The sequence below is a fragment of the Euwallacea fornicatus genome, chromosome 5 (assembly GCF_040115645.1).
Source record: "Euwallacea fornicatus isolate EFF26 chromosome 5, ASM4011564v1, whole genome shotgun sequence".
In the NCBI taxonomy this organism is placed as follows: Eukaryota; Metazoa; Arthropoda; class Insecta; order Coleoptera; family Curculionidae; genus Euwallacea; species Euwallacea fornicatus.
Genome location: NC_089545.1, coordinates 1619089 through 1640442, shown reverse-complemented (window position 1 = coordinate 1640442; position 21354 = coordinate 1619089). Strand labels below are relative to the sequence as shown.

The 21354-nt window shown below is 36.0% G+C and overlaps 1 protein-coding gene across 2 annotated transcripts; it reads right to left on the bottom strand.

Annotated features, from left to right (window-relative positions):
* Positions 1-528: 528 nt before the first annotated feature.
* LOC136339132 (uncharacterized) lies at positions 529-19769 on the bottom strand. 2 transcript variants are annotated; one of them, XM_066282133.1, is made up of 6 exons: positions 19242-19769; positions 3760-3962; positions 3457-3705; positions 3211-3397; positions 2951-3091; positions 529-2897 (listed from the first exon to the last, which is right to left on the bottom strand). In XM_066282133.1, coding segments are annotated over exons 1-6 (912 nt in total). In that variant the 5' UTR covers positions 19244-19769; the 3' UTR covers positions 529-2767. The 2 variants fall into 2 exon arrangements, with proteins under 2 accessions (XP_066138230.1, XP_066138229.1); XM_066282132.1 differs by lacking the exon at positions 19242-19769 and adding an exon at positions 13435-13728.
* Positions 19770-21354: the final 1585 nt, after the last annotated feature.

Here is a 21354-nt window from a genome sequence, read left to right as displayed (position 1 = left end):
ACATATCACGAAATTAGAAGTTCGGCAACGTTGCATTTTGACGTTTATTGCAATCGAACGCTATTTTGGCAAATAATGAATACTTTGTATAAAATCTAGAACCCTAATACTATTCAATAATATACTTTATATGTGCTATGGGAACATATCACTTTAACCCATGAAAAATTAAGATGTGACTGGTTATTATAACATTATATTAAGCAATATTTTAACGTTTGCATATTATGTACGTATACAGCAATATAAAATTTAAAAAAATAATATTTTCATTAATCATTGAATATTCGTTATACCCTGTCTTACGAAAATAAAACATTCATGTAAAAAAATTAAACGCGCGATCACTAGCTTTGTCGCAACTGATGGTCGATTGTGTTGTCTGAACGATCAATATTCCACATGTCGATAAATGACAGATAATTGAAGTGATAATTTATGTGATAATAGTTAAGTGAAGTGATAATTGGTAATCGACGTGGTATGGACCCCATGTTATGATAGAACAGGATAAATGAAACATTCTGATGATAATAACAATTCTATTCTTACAATACTTTTTGTTGAGTATAACTGCACATAGTTCCACCGCGGTACAACTTATTTACCATCACAATAAACGTACTTATAGTAATACGATTACTATTCCTAGTTATACATACTTTATTATCCTGTTCTTATAACGTTTTAAATGTTAATAATGAAAGTTTTGTTAGAAGTTTGCATTGCATTGCATATAGTAATTACACCTTGGAAACTTTTACATCTATGCCAGTACTCAACAAATACTTTCATTAGCTGCAACATTCAACTTCTACATACATCTTATTACAGTGAAATATTAAGGCTAATAACCCTACTGCTGTACTCATGCGGAATTTTCTAAAGAATTTCCTATAATCATCTACTTTAAAAGGTCAACTACAAAATTTAACCCTAAATACCTATAGAAATTATTTAGATATAAAATCACATATACTTAAGTCTTTCATTGTACTTACATACTTAAAATTAACATTTACAGCAAACTATAAAATAACGTGTCTGTGTGTTATGTGTAGGACTGAAATTTTGTTACTTATTGAAACGTTATACATTTGAGAATTTTTCAGGATTTTGGAACCTATAGTTTAGTTAGTTTGCGAAGACCTACGATACCTAAACATTGAAAAAATTTATTATGCCATATATGAAGCTTTTAATTTTAACCACAATAGACAGTAGACGTTTTCGGGAACGAGGGGTTGGATCTGATTGCTTCTTATAAGTTATTTTCAATCAATCGGATTGGTCCTTAATAATAGCCACCCAACCGATTGGTTGAAAAGGAACAGACAAGAATCAATGCCATCCAGATCATCGCTTCCGAAACCCTTTAGTATTTCCCGTAGATCTAGGCGCAATGAATAGATCCAATGATATTTTAGAAGTGAAATAAAAATAGGTAAAACTGCAATTTTAAAATATTTTATAAACCCATAAACATATGAGGAAACCATGAATGTGATTAATTGATGCCACTCGTTTGTAAGAAGTAACTGTGCACTGAGATACTGAGTTAGGCATCTTTGTTCATGATAAATTTGTCGTGGTTGATTATACATAAAATGAAGGGAAAACCGCTTATAAATAGCCTTTTTAGGGGCATATCACTTTGTAATAGATTTGGTTAGTACTATCTAGTGTTCTAATTGAAAATCAGTATAACTCGTCAAGTATACAAAGAGGTGTGGCTTATCGTACATGGACACACCCACTACATGTGCCGTAGATGACCCTGTGCTCGACGTCTTACGAGGGACAGTAATTCAGGCAACTTAGACTATTTTCTTTGCATAGTAAAACAACATTTACTTTATCAAAGTAATGTGCCCATACTACCCGCAATTCATTCACTGTATTTCTTTTCTTCCAAATGCGTTGTTTCTTTGGCTTATTTCATAAAAAATCTCAAGTCTCTTCCTATGTTTGACAAGTTGTCTCTCCATAAATCTTTCTTTAGAATAAGAGTGATTTTCTTGGAAATCCAGATTGCAATAATAAAATTATCCGAACTACGTTCTTGTTGGGATCAACCAATTGAGTCAAATATGAATTAGAGCAATATCCATTAATTATTAATACCCACTAAGTTTTACAATATCTAATAAGTACCTAAGTATACAGGGTGGATGATAGGTTGGGGTCCCCGCAGACTAGTAACTTCGTGTCGGTCGATACCTTAATTTGCATAAAGACATATTCGAGTGCACGCATTCTTCAATTTTAAATCAGTCGATATTCTGTATCTACCATTTTTTTAAATCTAAATTTGTCAGTATATAATCAGTGGTAGTGGCAAAGAACAAACGTTTCTCTTTAAATCCAATGGATTGTGAATAATTGAAATTATAATCTAGAGGATGTTCTCATAGGTTTCGAGCACCATATATAATCTTCTCTCATTTTTATCCTTTGCTTAACACCAAAATTAAGAAGTGTTATGTGGAAGTACTTACGTAAATTTCCTGTAGATACCTGATTGATTTTTGGCACATTCATCTACTTTTTTTGAGAAAAATAAATGATTATAAAGTATAAAATAAAGGACAAGCCGACAGAAAAAAACTTCATGAAAGTCGAAACCACGTCAACATCCCCATAATACTAAAAGTAATTTTAGTCAAGTAACAAAATTTACTTACAGTTTGTGACTTTTCTCTGATCTATGTGTGCCTTTTGGGAATTCTTACGAGAAATCTTATTACTAAAACTATAAATCTACTGGTCATCCCTTTTCGTCGGACGGCAATACTATTGACACCGACTTTCTTGGACCTTCTCGATGAACTGGGACCGTTTCAAATTGGTCGTCCACGAGTTTTTGATGATCCGGAACGTTAACCATATTGTGAGATCTGGAAAAATTATTTCACTGAAATATAGAATTATGATAAAACGTATTACTAACCTTTCAAATGCGGGTGGAGGTGATGGTGTTCTAGACATAGGGAAACTGGCTACTTCCCGACCTACTGTTAGTGAGCGAATTGACCCGAATGACTGTTCAACGGGTGATTGTTGAGCAGTTGAGTTGATGCCAATGCCTCCACTGCAAGAAGTCGAGGAATCAGAATTTTCACACTTCAACACAACCAATATTTATGAGCTATTGAACCGATATTCTTAAATATATGTATATCGCTACTGAGACATTTAGAGGTTACTTACATTACTGGACCTGTAGTGACTAAAAATGGCAAAGGAGTAGGGCATTGGCTATGTGGTGAGCTGGCCACCGAGCTCCTGGTGCTGGACACTTGGCTGTGGGGGCACTGAGGTGGTCCCACAGCGATGGCTCCTGGCCCCCTTTTGCGCGGCCAACAAAAGCTGCATCTTCCATTCCTTTCCATTATTTCTGAAACCCCAGTACGTTCCAATCCGGTTACACTTCAAATAATAAAAAAACAGCCTTACCTAAAGTTTTTGAGCTGGTTACGGGGCTTAGAGGGTAAAAGTCTCCATGCAAGGGGCAGTGAAACCCAACAGTCTGATCTCTTCTACGAGCTCTATAGGACAACACGCACAGCACACCACTAGCGATGAGCATTAACAATCCCACCACCATGCAGGCGGGACCAAGCACTCGAGAATTTCCCGTAAAGGCGATTCTTTCTGCATAATCATCTGGTTCCTCATCTTCTCCCGGACCTCTATAGGAGGCAGCTGCAAAAGAGTTTCATATGTAAGAGTGACCAATAAAACGAACGTTGAGTTTACCAGTTAAAACGCAACCAACGAGAAGGAAAAGAAATCCAAATATGGGCAAAATTATCTGGCAGTTGGCGGCCACAACCACTCCAGCAACCATGAGGCCACCCTCGATTTTTTCAACACGAAGTCTGGATAGGGGTGCGGGACAGAGGAGGTTGTTGCCCCTGCAGACACCCTCGCCTTTTAACCTCTCGGATACTTCGTTAGGCCTGGAAATAAGATATTTCACTTAATAAAATTAATTGATTATTACTCCAATAGCACTACCTAATCGTTGGAAGTATGTTGGAGCTTTGGCCACCATTAAAAAATTGACCCTTAAAAACCTTCGGGCGCAAACTTTTGAACCCGTAAAACTGAAGTTTTCTACAGACCGCATTCAAATTCATCGCTCAGCCGATTGAATTCGTTCAGGGTGACCGACCGATGGTTTTCCCCGGAAAAACTGAATCATTTCAGAGAATGAATTTGAGTTAAACCCGAATCAATCAATACAAGAAAATGACGAAGAAGAAACCAATGACGCAAGCAATTAATAATCCATGGCGATTAAATGAAGTATTTGCGTCGCGCCGTCTTTTAAGGGCAAGTAACGCCTCAGTACTTTTATCCTTCTTCAGTGTGGTATTGGGTCTGCTACGTAGGTCTTTAATGAGGAAAGTATGTCTAAAAAAAGACGCACATCCAGAAATAATACACGCCCATAAAAGACACAACGCAGGTATTAAACATTAAATATTAAATGCATATCGCCCTTATCCAGGCGATCCATGTAGATAGACCGGTTTTGTTCTATTCCGACCAATCCATACTATTTTTAGAACCGGTAATTTAGCACGGGATGTAGGAGGGAGGAAATTACCGAGATAGAGCTATTTAGCACTGGATAAATGCGATTTTAAATCCTTTATGACCGGAAACATCGTAATTGGAGATAACCGTAAGAATGGTGTGACGTGAGGTGACTTAATTGAGATAGCTGGAAGGCGAGGTGACGCGAGGGATTAATTTTAATTGCGAACATTATGTATATTAAATACATATTAGATTTAGCACAGATTGTACATTATCAACGGCTATGTTTTGGTGCGACACTGAGTTATATTTTTTACCAGAATTTAGAGTTTTGAAAATAAATTTATTAATGTGTTGGAGTTCGTCGGGCCTCCTTCCAGAGTATAAAGTGTAAGAATCACTCTCTTTTACTGAAATTTTAGGGGTGAAGGTATTGTTTTTCAAAGGGAGCAGGTTTAATTCCATGGGGCGAGTTTAGCTCAGTGTCAATAATTATAGAGAAATAGAGTAGCTACACTTTCGGTCCACTTCAGAATTGATGGCTGGTCTATTGGAAGTCGAAAATCCTCATATTCTGCCCGCAGAGCTGGAGAAAGAGAAATACCTTAAATTTCCACAATAAATATTTCAACAAAATTCAATAAGCCATAAGGCACTTTCACTGTGCTACATTTTCGTTATTCTAACAGGGCCGGCATTAGCAAGTCTGACGGCTTAGGCGTACTTTTTAATTACTGACCAGGGAAGTCAGCCCGGGCAGTCGTCCAATTTCGCCCCCCGCCCCGTAAGGCCGGTACTGTATCGATTTCGACGAAACCTGCGTTACGGACCTATTACGTCGTTAAAAGTTAAAACTATCATAATTAATGGTAAAACACCAGCACAACAAGGATGATTCATTGCAGGTAAATGCATGCTCTTCCATGGTGCAAACTAACCCAGTTTCTAACTCAACCGTATTATTGGTTTCAATAAGGTTCCCTCCCCTCGGCATTGCCTATTTGAAATTTATTGAGTGAATCGTCCTCGCCGTCACTGAAATTGACTCGTCCAGTAATAACAACCAATTGCGTTGATGAGGAAATGTCACACAATTAATTACATTTTATTTCGGGGTTAATTAAGTTACTTTAATCGAATAAATTAATTAAATAGAGGGTTCAACGGTCATGTGGATTTAATTAGAGTTTGCTCCAGAATATTTTAGATTTTGGCTTGAAATAAATCTGTACCCGTATAGCGTCGTTGGCATGAAATTAATAGAGTTAGTTCCCGTAAACCTTTCACATTACTTATGTTAGCGAAATATATCAGTATAATTGAGTCAGGTGTTCATTCTTAAACCATGGGGTTGGGAATGCAGTTCTGACTCGAAACGTGGGCTCAGTATTACACTTCACTATTTAACAAAAGCCGAGTCCAACCTTGTTGGTTTATGCATGTAGACATGTTGCAATGCGGCCAGTTCCGAGTCTAGCTTAATTCATTATCTGAACTGGTGTAACAGACAATGGACGATGTCGTAATAGCATAATAATTTACTTACCGACATTTTTTTTAGTAAACATGTGCGTACCGTGGTTTCATGAAATAACAACTCCTTTCCTATGACGCTCATCGTGCATAATTATTTTTTTATGATGCGACACAAAAGTTTTCAATTTATCATTGCTCGAGACAAATGGACCTGGCGTTGAAGAGCGACGAAAAAGCGAGTTTCCTCAGATAATCTGGAGATGCACACTCATCTATAACCAGATTCAGGGCCGGTTTCGGCAAGTCAGGCGCCCTGGGCGGGATTTTCGATCACCCCCAAGAAAAACCGCTGACCGGGAAAGTCCGCCACACAACCTCGTTCGGTATTGACCAGATCGTTTCTTGGACGGACTGCAAAAAATTTCCCGGATTTATGGTCAAAAAGCACGCAAAGTTTTACATCGACTAAAACCATCTGTGCATTTTAATCAAACGCAATGCTCCTCATTATAATGCCCATACGACCTGAATGCAACTACACAATATCCCACTCAAGCGATATTCAATATAGAACACAAACATTATCGCGAAATCTACGATTGCGAGGTCAATTCAACGTTATTTACAGTTTAATAGACCACAAAGTTCTTAATATTTGCCATTGAAACGGTACGTTGCACAGTGCCCAGCCCAACCACCGTTACTCTTAAGAGCGGTCTCCAATGCCCAAAATACCCCTGAAGGTTGTAACTAACTAGGTTTTCGCCGATCATCTAAAGTTAGAACCCCGGCAAGTCCCTAATATTTTTATATAAAAAAAAATTGGCAACTGCCGACTAAATGCGAATGTAATGAATTGGATAATTGCAATTTGCATTGGTCCACAACCACGAGCATTCTGGTGGTTTTAATACAAATATACAAATTAGAGTACGGCGGTCGAAAGTTTATTTAGTGATTAACGGCCAGAGACAAATAGAAAATTCAATTAGAAAATATTAGCTGGAAAATTCTGGATTCTCTTTGAAGGTCGCGGAGAGCGACACTCCAGTGCGCCCCGGTAGGGAAAAAGCCGAAAAACAAAGAGAAATAAGTGAAGGACTTTTTCTCCTCATCATTAAAGCCTCCGTCGCTCTTTTTTGTTGGTGTTCTCGTCCTGAACATACCGACCTTATGACCACCATCTGAAGTAATACAATGCACATATCATGTAACTCAAACAAACTCTCAACCAACAGTCGAAATTACACAAAGTCAAATAAGAAATAAGTCAGCACTAAATAACGTAGAGTTTACTCAGTAAATTTATATCACGTGGATGTTTTGGTAGGCAGATAATCAAGTAATTCACTTATACATAGGTTTGGATGGGTCGCAAGGCGGAAGCTTGGTAGTACATCCAGGCGTGCGGGAATATGGCTTGCAATCTACTCTAATGCGTGTAATACAGGATGGTATTGAATAAGTGTTCGATATTCCGCAGGGCGATTTTCCAAATAGTTTTAAGATGGAAAGTTCTTATAAACATGTTTCCCAGCTCGTTCAGTTTGCAAGATACGGGGCATGAAAGTTGAAAAAATAAATCACTGTTTCTTTTATATCTTTTGACCGCTTTCAGCTAATTTTATAAAATTTTATATTCGAGGGTTTTTTTGAGATGACGAATTTAAATTTATCAGCGGTTTAGTTGTACCTTCCAGAGGGCACCACAAGCGACCGTTGGGACACTTTTAAACAGCCGCAACTTTTTTGTGCCACGCTATATGTCATCTTCGAGTAGAAAAATCTTGTTCTTACATCTTTCATTGTCTGTTTAAAAAAAGTACACTTATTGCTGCCGCCAGAAGTAACGGTTTGCAAGAAAAAAGCATCTAAAGTTCATCGTGCATGCCAATTATCAAAAAGTGCTTAAATATCTTGGTATTTTCGTTTTTATTCACAGAAAATAACAAAAAACAACAAACAATTACAATAATTTCCTACAAACTTATAGATTAAATTTATAAGTGTCAGTTTACTTCAGTTTTTTGTCTTTTCTCACTCTCTACTTTTCTTATTTATTTCCTTTCGGGAACGCCTCAGACAAAACTTAAGTATCCTGATGGTCACCTTCTAGAAGATACGACTAATTCGTTGGTAAATCGTGAACTTTTCATCCTAAAAAAACCCGAATACGCGACTTCGTAAAATTAACTGAAAGAGATCGAAAGCGATGAAAGAATATACATATGTGATTTATTTGTTCAACTTTAATACCCCGTATCGTTAAAACTAAATGAGCTAGGACACATGTGTATCACAACCTTCCATCACAAAACTACTTGAAAAATCACCGTGTGAAATATTGGCCACTTATTCATTAGCACCCTTTATAACGTATATTCAACCTTAACGTTGTTTACTATTTGAAAAATCGTGGTAATGGCAATTTACTCACCTATGGAGATCAAATCAGTAAATAATTTCAATACAATTACTTACATTGCACATGCTATGGTAAAACCTTATCCTTGATCACTATCCAGTATCTGATACTCATGTTTGAAGGGAAGTGATGAAACTTGTACATGCACGTCCTAGTTTTGCCGAAACAACACCAAATAAAGAGGTCAAGTTTAGGTATCTTTTAGTTCGATCGAATAGAAATCGAGTGTTTTTTGTGCAATTTAAAACAACAAGCCAACCCATCTATTCTTTTCATGGAAATACCTGTTTCGAAATATTCGTTTCCGCACTTGGGTTCTCTAACGCAGGTTTCAGGTTCCAGACGATTCATCCGATATAATTATGCCCCGCAATATTTAACAATGCGGAAAAACACGATTATTCGATATTGCAAAGTTTAAATGGTTTTATTAATCGGCACCATCAGTTTGGTAAATAAAAGCATTAACGACATCTAATTTTGATCTGGCTAATGCGTATTGCTAGGTACTATTGGACTGAAGCTAAACTCCACACATTCCATATCAATTGTGGTTTCGTTGGTGCAATGAGCCAAAAACCACAAGTAAAATGCGCACTAAGAGTTACTTTTTATTTTTTTTTTTTCAGAGTACTTTGTTGAACAGAAAATTCTTAGGGATACATCAAATCTACGGCAGATGCGTCTACACTGCACAGTTGCACTAATCACTGGAATGCACCATAATAGAATGACAATTACTGCTATAAATCACTAGCACTATTAACATAAATCATTACTGCAAATTCCCTATTATTCCCCATTATATGGTTATGATGTTTTTACCTCAACTTTATGAATATACCGGGTGTTTGATTTCGTTTCCCCTTCGCCGCCAAGCTACTTGCATACTCGATAAGACATTGTGTGGGGGGTAATAAAATCATTTCCGAGGCAAATGGCAGCAGCCTCTTAGATTTAAGGTGGATTCAACGCATTAAAAACACCAATGAAGTGGAATAGTTGTTAACCAGTGGCGTTTCAAATAAAAACAAACGAGTGCACAGTCACGCGAGTGTGTCATGAAGCTTATAGATGTCAAAATTTGACAGAAGTTAAAAATAACGTTCTGTCATTGATGTGATGTTTTCTACGTATTTTATCTATTATCGAGTGCTAAGTACAGGTAAGTTCCCGAAAAAATGTTGAAAGGTGGTCCCGGGGGGCAGAAGAGAGGACGTGGTTTTAGCGGGTAGACGGGGTGCTACAACAGCTCGAATCCTACACTACCCGGTCATCAAACAACCAGTCGGGTGTTTTTAGGAAGATTTCCTCCTCGTCGCAAAAAAAGGTACAGGTAAATTAGATTAAATCTTAATGTTTGTACATACAAGATCTGTGGTTTAGTCAGGTAAAATTACTTGTCGTGCGTATTGAGTAATTTACAGCATAGAGAATATACCATCAACATCATTACGCATCATAGATTGCTCTGTTATTTGCGCCATTTTATGCAATTCTTGTGTTTTACGATTATAATATTTTTTTGTGAAGCGCTTTATATATACAGGGCGTGACATATTATCATGGATATATTTCAGGAAATGATAGTACTCTGTAAAATAGTAAAAAATATTAATAGAGCCACCGTCAACAAAGCACCATTCTCGGTACACAGGGAGGAAAAGTTTTGCATTGTTTCTCATATTTTTTTGTCTTTTTTTACGTGCACCATTAGTAAAATTTTTTAAAATGTGAAACGTGAAAAATGAAAACAAAAATTATTGAAATAACTGAGATTTAGCTATGCTCGATTAGAGACTGGAATGCGTCGATTGGAGCACCTTAATCTGCATCAATAGATATTTTTGTAAAGCCTGCGAAAATGGTGAAAGATACAAAAATATTGCAAGAAACCAAAATAGAATTAAATTTGGTATCAGAATGGATACAGAGTGTTCCAAATAAAGATAGAAAGCTTAATATAGCACGTGACCCAACAAACATAACACTCTGTATGTGGCTACCGACGATTTGGATATTTAATTGTGGAGGGTCTTAAAGACAATAGGTGTACGAAATTTCACAAACTTCAGGTATGCATTAAGAGAAACACAAAATATAGGAAAAAATGTGAAACTTTGTATATCAAAAATGGCGCGTTTTTGACCATGAGTTTATTTGCATTTTTTAATTATTTTACAGAGTCCTATCGCGGCTGGACATATCGCCGTGATGGCATGTTAACCCTGTATATTTTAAATCTAGTGAACTAAATACGTGCAAATTTGTAGGTACGCAAATCTTTTGTTTGCTTTACAAAAATGATTAATCCCCCCATATATTATACGAAAATATACACCACAAAAGTACGTTATTTATTTGGGTTTCTGCACAGAGGACGAAAAGAAAAATACTGGCTAAAGTACCATAAATTAATTTAAATCACGTGCACCAATGCCAAGAATTTCGCAAAATACATTGCAACAAAACCTAATAAGCCGCTTTTGTTTATGAAGCGGTTCTCTTTAGCGGTAATATTCTAATTTCAAATCAGCTCGCAGCCATTGGACTCAGTTTAGAATAGAAAATAATAGACAATTAAGCAAATTTGTGCAATTTGCGTCAGGAGTTAAGTTTTAGTAGTTTCGTGAGATATACATATGTAATAAATCTTAAAATAAATTAATGTTTCAATTCCACAGTTAATGTCTTTGCAGGCACCGTAAATGCCGCTAAGTGATGTACGGCTTTGTTGTAATTTGTCAAGCTCGCTTTCTTCACGATACCTGGATAAGAGAATATTTTGATGCGCTCGACTTGTTTTTTTCTCGAAATTTGCGTTTTCACACAAACCTGAGAATTAAAATTAAAAGTGATTCATAAATAAGTCTTCTATAAGAAAAGACAAAATTTTAAAATAGAATTTCATCGGGTTGGCGCCATCTAAATTTTGAAACTCCCGGATTCCAACTTATTCATTTGTCACCATTCCAGAGAATGTTTATTTTTTAAACCATGACTTAGTCCTTCGGGATTACTAACGAGAAAATTTGGGGGAGAACTATTTTAAGCTTCTAAACTAAAATCTGGCTCATAATTGATCAGCTAGGTAGCGCTTAGCCACGTGTTGAGTGACGATTGCGCCAAAAATGAGGCTAAATATCCGCAAGTCGTACTTAGTAAACACTAAAAATAAGTTATTGATGTTACAATTCACGTTATAAGTGTATGATATATGTCGGTAAATGTATCATGTATTCGCGAACTTATTTGGAAGGACGTTGTAGAATATTTGATGTCTTCACCTCATCATTATCAAAATTAATAGAAGTTATTGTTATTCTGGGAAACTTAGCAGCGACACCGAAGCTTTTTAGTCGTATTAAAATAGAAGGAAACCACGGTCAATGAACCTCCTTTCAGTTGGCTTCTTGTAGAATATAAATTGTGCCTGTCTTTATGCAGGGACGCTACACTTTACTGTAAATACGTACTGCAAATCGTGCATTGTTCAATCACTCCATACTTCAACTTTATTTAAAAAATTTAACGGTGCAGGATTAACGTGATTTAGAGTGAGAGATTGATGCTGCACCAAGTTTACCATCAAATTGAATTACAATTGGCCACATTTTTTCCCACCGATGATTTTCTCACCTTACTCATTGAACAGCGTACACTTTACAATAAGAAAAATAATGTCAATTATAGCAAAGTACGTAATGAAGGTCAAGAGTGTAATGACGAAAAAATTAATAACACAATTACTGAGATAACAAATATCGAAATATGATTTTTTTAAATAATTTTTTATGGGTTGTTTAAATTAATTTTTTATTTTGTTACATTAGTAGTAACTTGCTGTTTACATGATAGCATTATTGCAGAAAGACTACAGTGCTAATCTTTGAATTACAATGTAATATGATCATCCCTATCATCTGTCCACAATTTCTGTTTAAATACTTCGTAGTGCTCATTTTGTACATAGCATATATTATCTCCGATACGTTACAAATAATTTCCAATGGGTTTTCGTTATCTTAAGCCAATCTCATCATCACAAAGGAGCTTCCAAAGCCCATTTAGGTCGCCTCGCAGCTGCTCCAAAGTGGCGAAAACGTTTTTTTCGCCTTCAGGTTTGTTTCGGCGAATCTGCTAAAATCCTCACAATTTTAAAATTTTGGGATTAAGGCGAGGAATATTTGTAAGCTTAATATGTGGTCGAAGCTCTGTTACACTGTTGGACCTTGGTAGATCCCGAGACTGTTGGTCATTTTCAAAGGTGATCCTTTGACAAAACTCCCGATATTGGTCCTGGCAACGAACGGGCCAAATCACGTACCATATCGGGTAAATTCGAAAGAAATTGCCAGGTGAAGAGCTAATTTAGGAGATTGAATTACGAAGGAACAAAGATTTGAGAAAGTGTGATTATTAACGAAATTTTTAATGTTCTTCTTGAAAATCTATCAAATCGGCTATTTCTTTATATAAAAATCAAAGGAAACTAAATAAACTTCCATCATTGCGGCATACGTACATTGTAAAAAGAGGACCGAAGCGACGAGTGCGGATCTCTGTACATATCCGAACTCGTCGCTTCAGTCCTCTTTTTGCAATGGATTTGGATCGGTGCGATGAGTTGCCGCATGAAACTTGTACCTTAAAGTCTTGTAGAGCGGTATAACGAATATCTTTAGTGCAGTTAAAACATTTTAGCCAACGCTTCCCAGTCACTGCCAACTAGCCCAAATGAGTTGACGGTGGTGTAAAACTAAGGGTTCAAGACCGAAATATGTTTAAATCATACGAGGCATCATAAGTTTCTCATGTTTGACCGTCAAAGCTGGCCAGTTACGACAGACCGAGGCCTAATAATTTCTCAAAAGCTACTAGAGTTATCAGAGCTTAATCTTTACCAATGAACAAAGCTTGAAACAACCACACCAGCAGCTCTTGATGCCTATTATAATCTTTCTTTACCAATTCACATAACATACCAAGCATGTTTAACGGCCCCGGCTTCCAATTGAGGAGCACTATCTTTATCTTTCCCGTGCACAGTGGACATGAACGTCATGTTGTCTGGACAACTCGAAGAGCTTGCGGACTCGCTAACAATAGGAAACACGTATCACTGCCGATAACGGTACAATATCACTTGAAAGTTTTTTTTCTTATAAAAGTGTATTAACCTTCGCCGACGATCGGTCCGCCTTGCAGCCGCTGATCAGCTGCCCCACTCACCGACCAGCGAGCGCGACTGCAGGAAACTGGCTATGTTAAAAAGGGTTAGAGGCATGATCCTGTCTCCTGCTACGCCACTGCAACGCGAAATGTCAACTGCCTCCTCCTCCAAGGTAGAGGAGCGCTGAGAGAAAACTTACTTTGGCCGTTGACCGATCTTATGGTGCAGGACTATCACTTACCGTTAATAGAGTGAAAAAGAAAGTTGCCTGACTGTTAACGACTTATTCTTTAATTTCTTAGAAATTACTGCACTTAAATGGGCTCATTACAGATAAGAAATTGCAATTTACTAGATTTTGCCCTGTCGCGAGCAATTTTTTATTTTTTTCTCAAGGGATTGATTTTACATCTATAGAGGTTTAGAAAGAGTGTGTCTAAGGGAAGGATGTCCAACATGGGATTTAGGAATGGGTATGGACTCGGATAACTGGCAGAAAAGCTGCGCAAACTCTTCGATTTGGGTTGATTTGAAAAATCGAAAAACCACAATGGGAGATGGACTGAAAATAATTAACTAAAACGAGATAGATTTTTAAACAATAATAATAATCAAACTTATTCCCTGAGTCGCTTCGATTAAAACGCACTACTTAATAATAACATAAAACAATCAAAATTCCTGTAACATTTAATATAAATAACCAATTAGTTTCATTAAAAGCGCGTACTACACTCATCCAAACATTGTATAGTAATAGCTCCATTGATCATTAATATGGCAATTATGAGCCATTTCTTCCTCCCACCAACAAAATGACTAAATCACTCTTGTTATTTTCTATGTTAGAGTTAATAATAAGACAGTGACAGGCAAATTGACAGAGCCATCTCTGGGAAGAAGCACTGTCGAACGAAGTTACTATTACCGCCGCTACTGGATAGCCAAGTGTCGGAGAATCCCCTTCTGGACTGGGGTACCTCTCCAAAACTGAAAAGCAAAGACAAGGGAAGAAAATGGACAGTCGAAGTATAGAAGGACGGGTATAGTGGTGTGGTCGAATACTAGTAAATTCGTTAGTTTGCCTTTCAACATTTTATTGATACATTAACACTTTGCAAAGGAAGAGGTTCCCAATATTATTCCGACATATATATATATATATATATATATATATATATACATACAATTTATGTGAAAAAAAAAAATTTTAATTGATTGAGGTAATCAGGTTAAAGTGAATAATACAGATTAACGAGGCCTTGAATAAACTACGAATTTCCAAAATAATATTTCCAAGAGTTCATGGATATTACAACCTGAAAGTACGTAAACAGGCTTAAAAAGAAAAAAACTGTATCAATCCCAGTAGTTATTACATCGTAAACCCACAATAATCGAGGTCATTTTAGGAGATGTAGGGTGTCCCTAATACGTGTGGCCTTCACGTTTATATCAAATTAAAGCTGATGGAAGTGACTTTGAATTGTTTAAACAGAAGAGTTTATAGGTGAAAAATCCATAATTAATAATAATCATTCATAATCGACAATTAATAATCGAATGAACGAGCATATACAGTGTGGACAAGATAAGAAGGGCCAGCATGGGAACCTTGTAATCGGTAATAGATGTAGACTCGGTTGAATGAGAGAAAAGTTGCACCTTCAAGAGTTGCACGACGTGGACAAATCTGCAAATTTGCTTCTGTCAAAAAAGTTAAAAAGTTTGACATTTTTTTTAGTCTTTAGATAAGTAGCAACTCATCTAAAAGCCTCCTATGTTTGTTTTCTAGAAGTAATAAAAAGTTGCGTGAATTAATAAGTGTGATCCATCAAGGAGTTTGTAACAAAAATTGTCTTAAAATAGACAAAAAAAACTTATCAGGGCAGTACTAACAAAAAAGTTGACATTCAGATTCAGACAGATTCTTGACAATTGAAATGCCATACAATGAAGCCGACACTGTCGTGTTAAAGCTGATAAACAAAACTGCAACTGCAAGTGATTTTTGTTTTCCTATCCCTTACCACAACTTGGGAAAAAACACTAAGTTTACAATTGAATATTCATTCTATAATAAAATGATGTCTACACATACTGGCATTACGCCACGAAATATTATATAAACTGCACTTTTTCGTCATTCAATCAGCTAATAGAAACATGTTGACTTTAGCTTTTTTCGAAAGCTATATAAGTCGCTTAATAAGTGCAGTGCTCTGAATCGATCGAAAGCTCTTAGCTTCTGAAGATGGTTAAGTGCATATGTATTACAAAGTTCCCATTGCAGAAACCGTTAATGACCCAAGGGATAATGCGCGATATTTTTGAGATAAATAAAGTTCTGTATTTGTTCGTTATAGCTAAATCCTTTAACAAATTCCTTAAGGACATTTAGAATATCGGAAGTGATGTTGGAGATTTAGGATTTTTACTTTAATGACTCAAATATTGAATAGGCTCACTAGAGGGTAAGTACCAATATTAGCAGCATATTTGTTTAATCTGTGATAGGTGCGTTCGAAAGAACTCATGCATTTCGAGCTCAATTAAATATACAGCGTGATCGAAAAATATCTAGCCACACACGTCGTTTATTTTTCAATTTAATACATACACTTTCTTTGATTTCACGGTTGTTTGATAATGAGTTGTTGGTAACGATGGAAGCATCGATCAATTTGATTGTGTAATCATCATCAAAAACATGCTTACCCGTATTTGACCTATAAAATTTACCATTTCTAATGTGGTTTTGGTGTTCTTTTGTACTAAGAGTCAAAACTTATGATTGTTTATCACAAATCCTTAAGCGAAAAGGGTACCCTGCGCTATATCAATTTTCTCTTTTCTGCAAATAATAGCAGCTATATTACCTATGACAAGACTTTTGTTAAATCAATTTATTATTAGAAAATGATAAGTGTTTCCTTCTGAATAAGTTTGAATTTTTATTGGATTTTATTATTATTACTTGTATGAATATAGATAATATACTAAATCTATTTAAATAAAATTAAGTTTTGGTTTCATACGGGAAAAATATTTACATCTTTTAATGATGTAGAATATTGTACCAAGACTTTTGCAGGTAGGTGTAATTGTAAAGAGTTCATGTTGATAAAAGCGAGCCAGAGTACGAGATTCGCTATTTTACAAGAGCGCTCTTAACTCCACCAGACATGAGGAGCGACTGATTCCTTATCAACAATTTCGATTTGTTCATATCGGTTGGCGCGGTTGCCACGTTGACTTTGGTCTAATAAGACATACGTCTTAACATTCTTAAATGAGGTATTCATAATTTCACCACAGCTTCCTTATGTATACTAATAATAATAAATAATCAAATTTACATAAATCGGAACAATAATAACCGATAAATCTATTAATTTATGTGCAAAATGATATCCATAAATAAGAGCCGAAATGGAAAAAAGTAGGCAACGAGGCGCCGAGCGATAACAAATGGTACCAGATACGCGTGTGCGTCAAACAAAAATGGGCCTCGACGGCCAATGGCGCGGTTGCCACGTCGACTTGGCTCTAATAGGACGCACATTTTGCGTTAAAATAATCATTCGTCACCATTTATGCTCGTTAGTTAGTTTTTTGAAAATCCACCACGCACAAAATTATGGTACTGTCGTTTTGTTGTAATTAATGGTGTCGTAAACACTTAGATGAATAGCGAAATTGTTGCAATTATATCAATTTTACAAAACGGAGATGGACGAGAACTCCAGTTCTTGCAAAGAAAAGGGGTGAATAAAAAGTGTCGTTTACACTAAAATTTATGACCTTTTAAATGGGGGTACACAGTATGTTATTTTCCTAGATGAGAATAAATTGATTAATTTTAATTTGATAAGAATAGTGGGCTAGATAGAATTCCGTTAAATCTATGCAACTATTATGTAATAAAAGTTTTTAATTCAACATTAATTATAAGTAAGGTAATAAAGAGTTTTTGTTCCATGATGTTCATATACGTTTAATGGTAGTAGTCTTTATCTAGAGCATTATTCTTATGGAAAAGAACCACTCCATTTGTGCGAAAATCATTAAAGGTAATATTAAACCATATATGTTCGGAAAAAGAAACGCTATATTCTCGGGTGAAGAATCTGTAGTTAGAAAGTGTGAAAATGGATTACTTCGCCACACGAGGTTGTCGTAAGTATCAATTTGCTTCTGGGCACAAAAGTCAGGTTCCATAAATTTAATAAGATTAACTAAATTAAAATTAAGTTCTATATTTTCCTTTGGAACTGAAATACCACATTGTTTAGTTAATTAATTAGTGCCATAAATAAGCAATAAACATTTTTACATGCAGATGTGTTGGAAAATGCTAGTGTCTCCATGGGAATAAGCGCAATAAAACGACATTAGACCAAGCTAATGAGTTTTTATATACAATTCACGCACATTTTTTTTTCCAAAACAAACAGGGAGAGAGGCCTCTTAAAATCATTATAAATTACACATTAAATATGATAAACAATATACAAGGTGTTTCATAATAGTATGTAAAAAATTTAGGGGACAAATCTGTGGGAGATTTGAAGAAGAAAAGTTCATATAAACATTCTTCTGTTTTAAAGGAAAAACAATGCTTTTAGTTATCTAATTTAATGGCATCCCGTTGGTGCGACTCTGAACATTTTAAACGTTAAATATAATATACCACTGTTTTTTTTTAATAAAAATAAGTGTTTCAATGATTCATATTTCTGTGAAAGAAAAGCCTTATTACGGAAATTATGTATTTCAGACGAAAAGCGAAAACAGGTTCACGTTCATATGAACTACTTTTTCTTAAATTTATCCCCACAGATTGACCGTCTGAATTTTTTAATATTATTTTACGATTCTAAGCAAAATTCTCTGATTCTGGTTCTCAATGATTAAACCAATAAAAGTATAGAAAAGTTTTTGCACTCAAAACTATACGCATCAAAATATTTAAGATTAATTTATACCCATTTTCGACAATTATTTTTAATGAATCGCTCCGAATTTGAATTAAAAAAAGCTTTTAATTAAGTGAAATAAATAACAACAAGGTGCAAAGTTTTATGGCATTTCTCTAAGTGAACGCCGGACTATAATTTCCATACAAAAATTGAAGCTGTGTCATATCTCCAAAGATATATGATAATTTCTTAAAAAAGCTCCATCGTATTCTATACAAAACTGTCTGCGATAAAGAGTTATTTTTTTCTATAAAAACTGGTTTGCCAGATATTTATTAATAATTGCCGATTTTGGCCTTCGTGAAAATCTGCTCATTCGGCTGAATTTGAATTGCTACTAGTAAACTGTACATATACAAAGAAGGTGGGTAAGTCTTGTGCAAATAGACACCTACGTAGACATAGACTCGCGATGTAAAGATATTGCTCCAATGGGCAAAACGTGTCTCACTGTTTTCAAAACAGAATCAGGTCAATCTAACTACAACTTGATACATTAATATCTTTATGCATTCTTGCATGTTTAAACATCTAGTTGGAAAGATCAATAAAACTGCCCTATGCAGGCTGATACAATATAAACACAAACCGAATCAAAACAAAGGGATTACAAACAAGGACATTTCTGTATACTTACATGAAGGAGTCCGTAATTCCAATTAGATGAGTAAAACTGCAGCATCCTTAACAAGAAAACAAACCGATTCCTGGCCTGCCTGCATTATAACACATTTTCGAATAGGGTCAATGAACCACTTCCCCAAGAGCATTGAATGAGCATTGTTCCAGTGAAAAATTCACGGTTTTCCGGAACCGTGAACAACGTCCAATTGATACTTTCTGAGTCTAAATGACAAAAACATATTAGCGTTATGAGGGCGATAATACTCAATAAGATTAAATTGTCATGTTATTTCATTATCACAGGGCCGGGACAAGGCCACAACCCTCCCACAGCACTTCGGACGATCTGTTGCACGAAACTGTTAACTTTTGTGCAGTTGCAAAAGCAAATGTAAACGAACGGGACTGATCACCGACCCACAAAACTTTTAATGGCAAAACACAGTGCCCAACTTGGACAAGATTACATACAAGAGATATCGGACTGTACAACGCAGGGCCGATGGCGTGACGTCAGCCAACTAGCATGGCAAGAGTGTTCAATAATCTTTTGTGAAGAAAGAGAGAAAGCGAGGAAGCTCTTCATATGAGTTTATTGCTCATGACCTGCCCATCTGCGCGGCATACGATGCGCGAATCGAGATGAATATAGATGGAACGTGCAACAGAGGCATTGTCAAAGGACAATGAAATAAACGCTACAAAAGAAATATTGTGTTCAAAGCAACGTATATGCCTTTTAGAGATTATTCCTTTATATAGGATCTGGAGAAATAAATTATTACATCTAATGGGCTTTTAAAGTGTTACACTACATTCAGGGCCGGCCTTAGTAAGCATGGCGGCCTGGGGGAAATTTTTAATCATTTCCCTCCTATCTCCAACAAAAATCGCCGTCCTCTGTCGTCGCCGAACTTCGCTCCCCAATACGGACGGCACTGACAACATTAAATAATATGTATATTTTAAATTTCGCTTCTGCGTTGTTTATGAGCAATACTGGTATGGAAAATTTTCTTTTTTTCCACAATGAACAACAGCGATGAAATTAATTTAAGGTCATCTTGATGATGATTGGAACGCAATGCGATATCTAGGAAAAATGCACTTGCAACAACAAACCACTTTATTCATCGCTTTGACTTCTCAGCAAATTACAGATAAAAACGTGTCTTGCCTGGAAAATAAAAGTGCACGATTAATTAAAAAAGTAGATATACATACATAAAATTTGACCTTACTTTATTACTAATTTTACCACAAATAAAATCAATTGACCTACGGTGTATTCAATTGTCCTTCTTACTCTCCGTAATCTCCCCTTTCGAGTCTTGTTTTATAGTTTTTCCAATTTCATTTTCAGTCTTCATCAACGGGGCTTCGTTGTTCTCAGCCTCCTTTTGGGTCTGCAAATATTTCGGAAACCAAAAGCATGCGTAAGTCAACTTCAAGAACAACCACACTAGGAAAGCTAGGGCTAAGTACGAACAGGATGAGAAAACCATCTTCCACAAGTTTACTACTACTTTTTGGTGTTTCATTGTGGACAATGGATCGAACCATCTAATAATAATTCAGATCTCTGTGGATGTATGGCTTAGCAACACTACGATCACAACAGACATATTACTATGTCATATTTCATGCCATATGGAAGCACGCAAGTGTGTCCTCTTTTTTAGTGAACATACATACAATAATGAGGTCAAAATATACCATACTACCTGTTCACAAATATTACTATTATTTTGCATTAAACTGGCAGTTAGCTCATCCAAATTCTCCACATATCCCATGCTTTTTTTTCTTTGAGACAATTCCATCTTCTCTTGCATCTTTAGTAGGCTATCCTCCACCACATGTAAATTGGAGAAAAGCTGTCGTTTGCCTTTCATGAATTTGGTAAACATCCACATAGACAGCAATACGCAAAAACAGAACCAAACGCCTAGGCCCACTTTATAGGAAGTTTCGTTTTGTTGGGTCATTTTCGACTGAGAGCGTAATTTCTGGATAGTCTCAACTTTGGCAACTGATATCCAAGTGGGACGGTTTGCGAGAAATGGTGGGAATATTATCGATCTCTTTAAATTATTAATTAGCCTGAAAACCTTTAATTCAGTAAG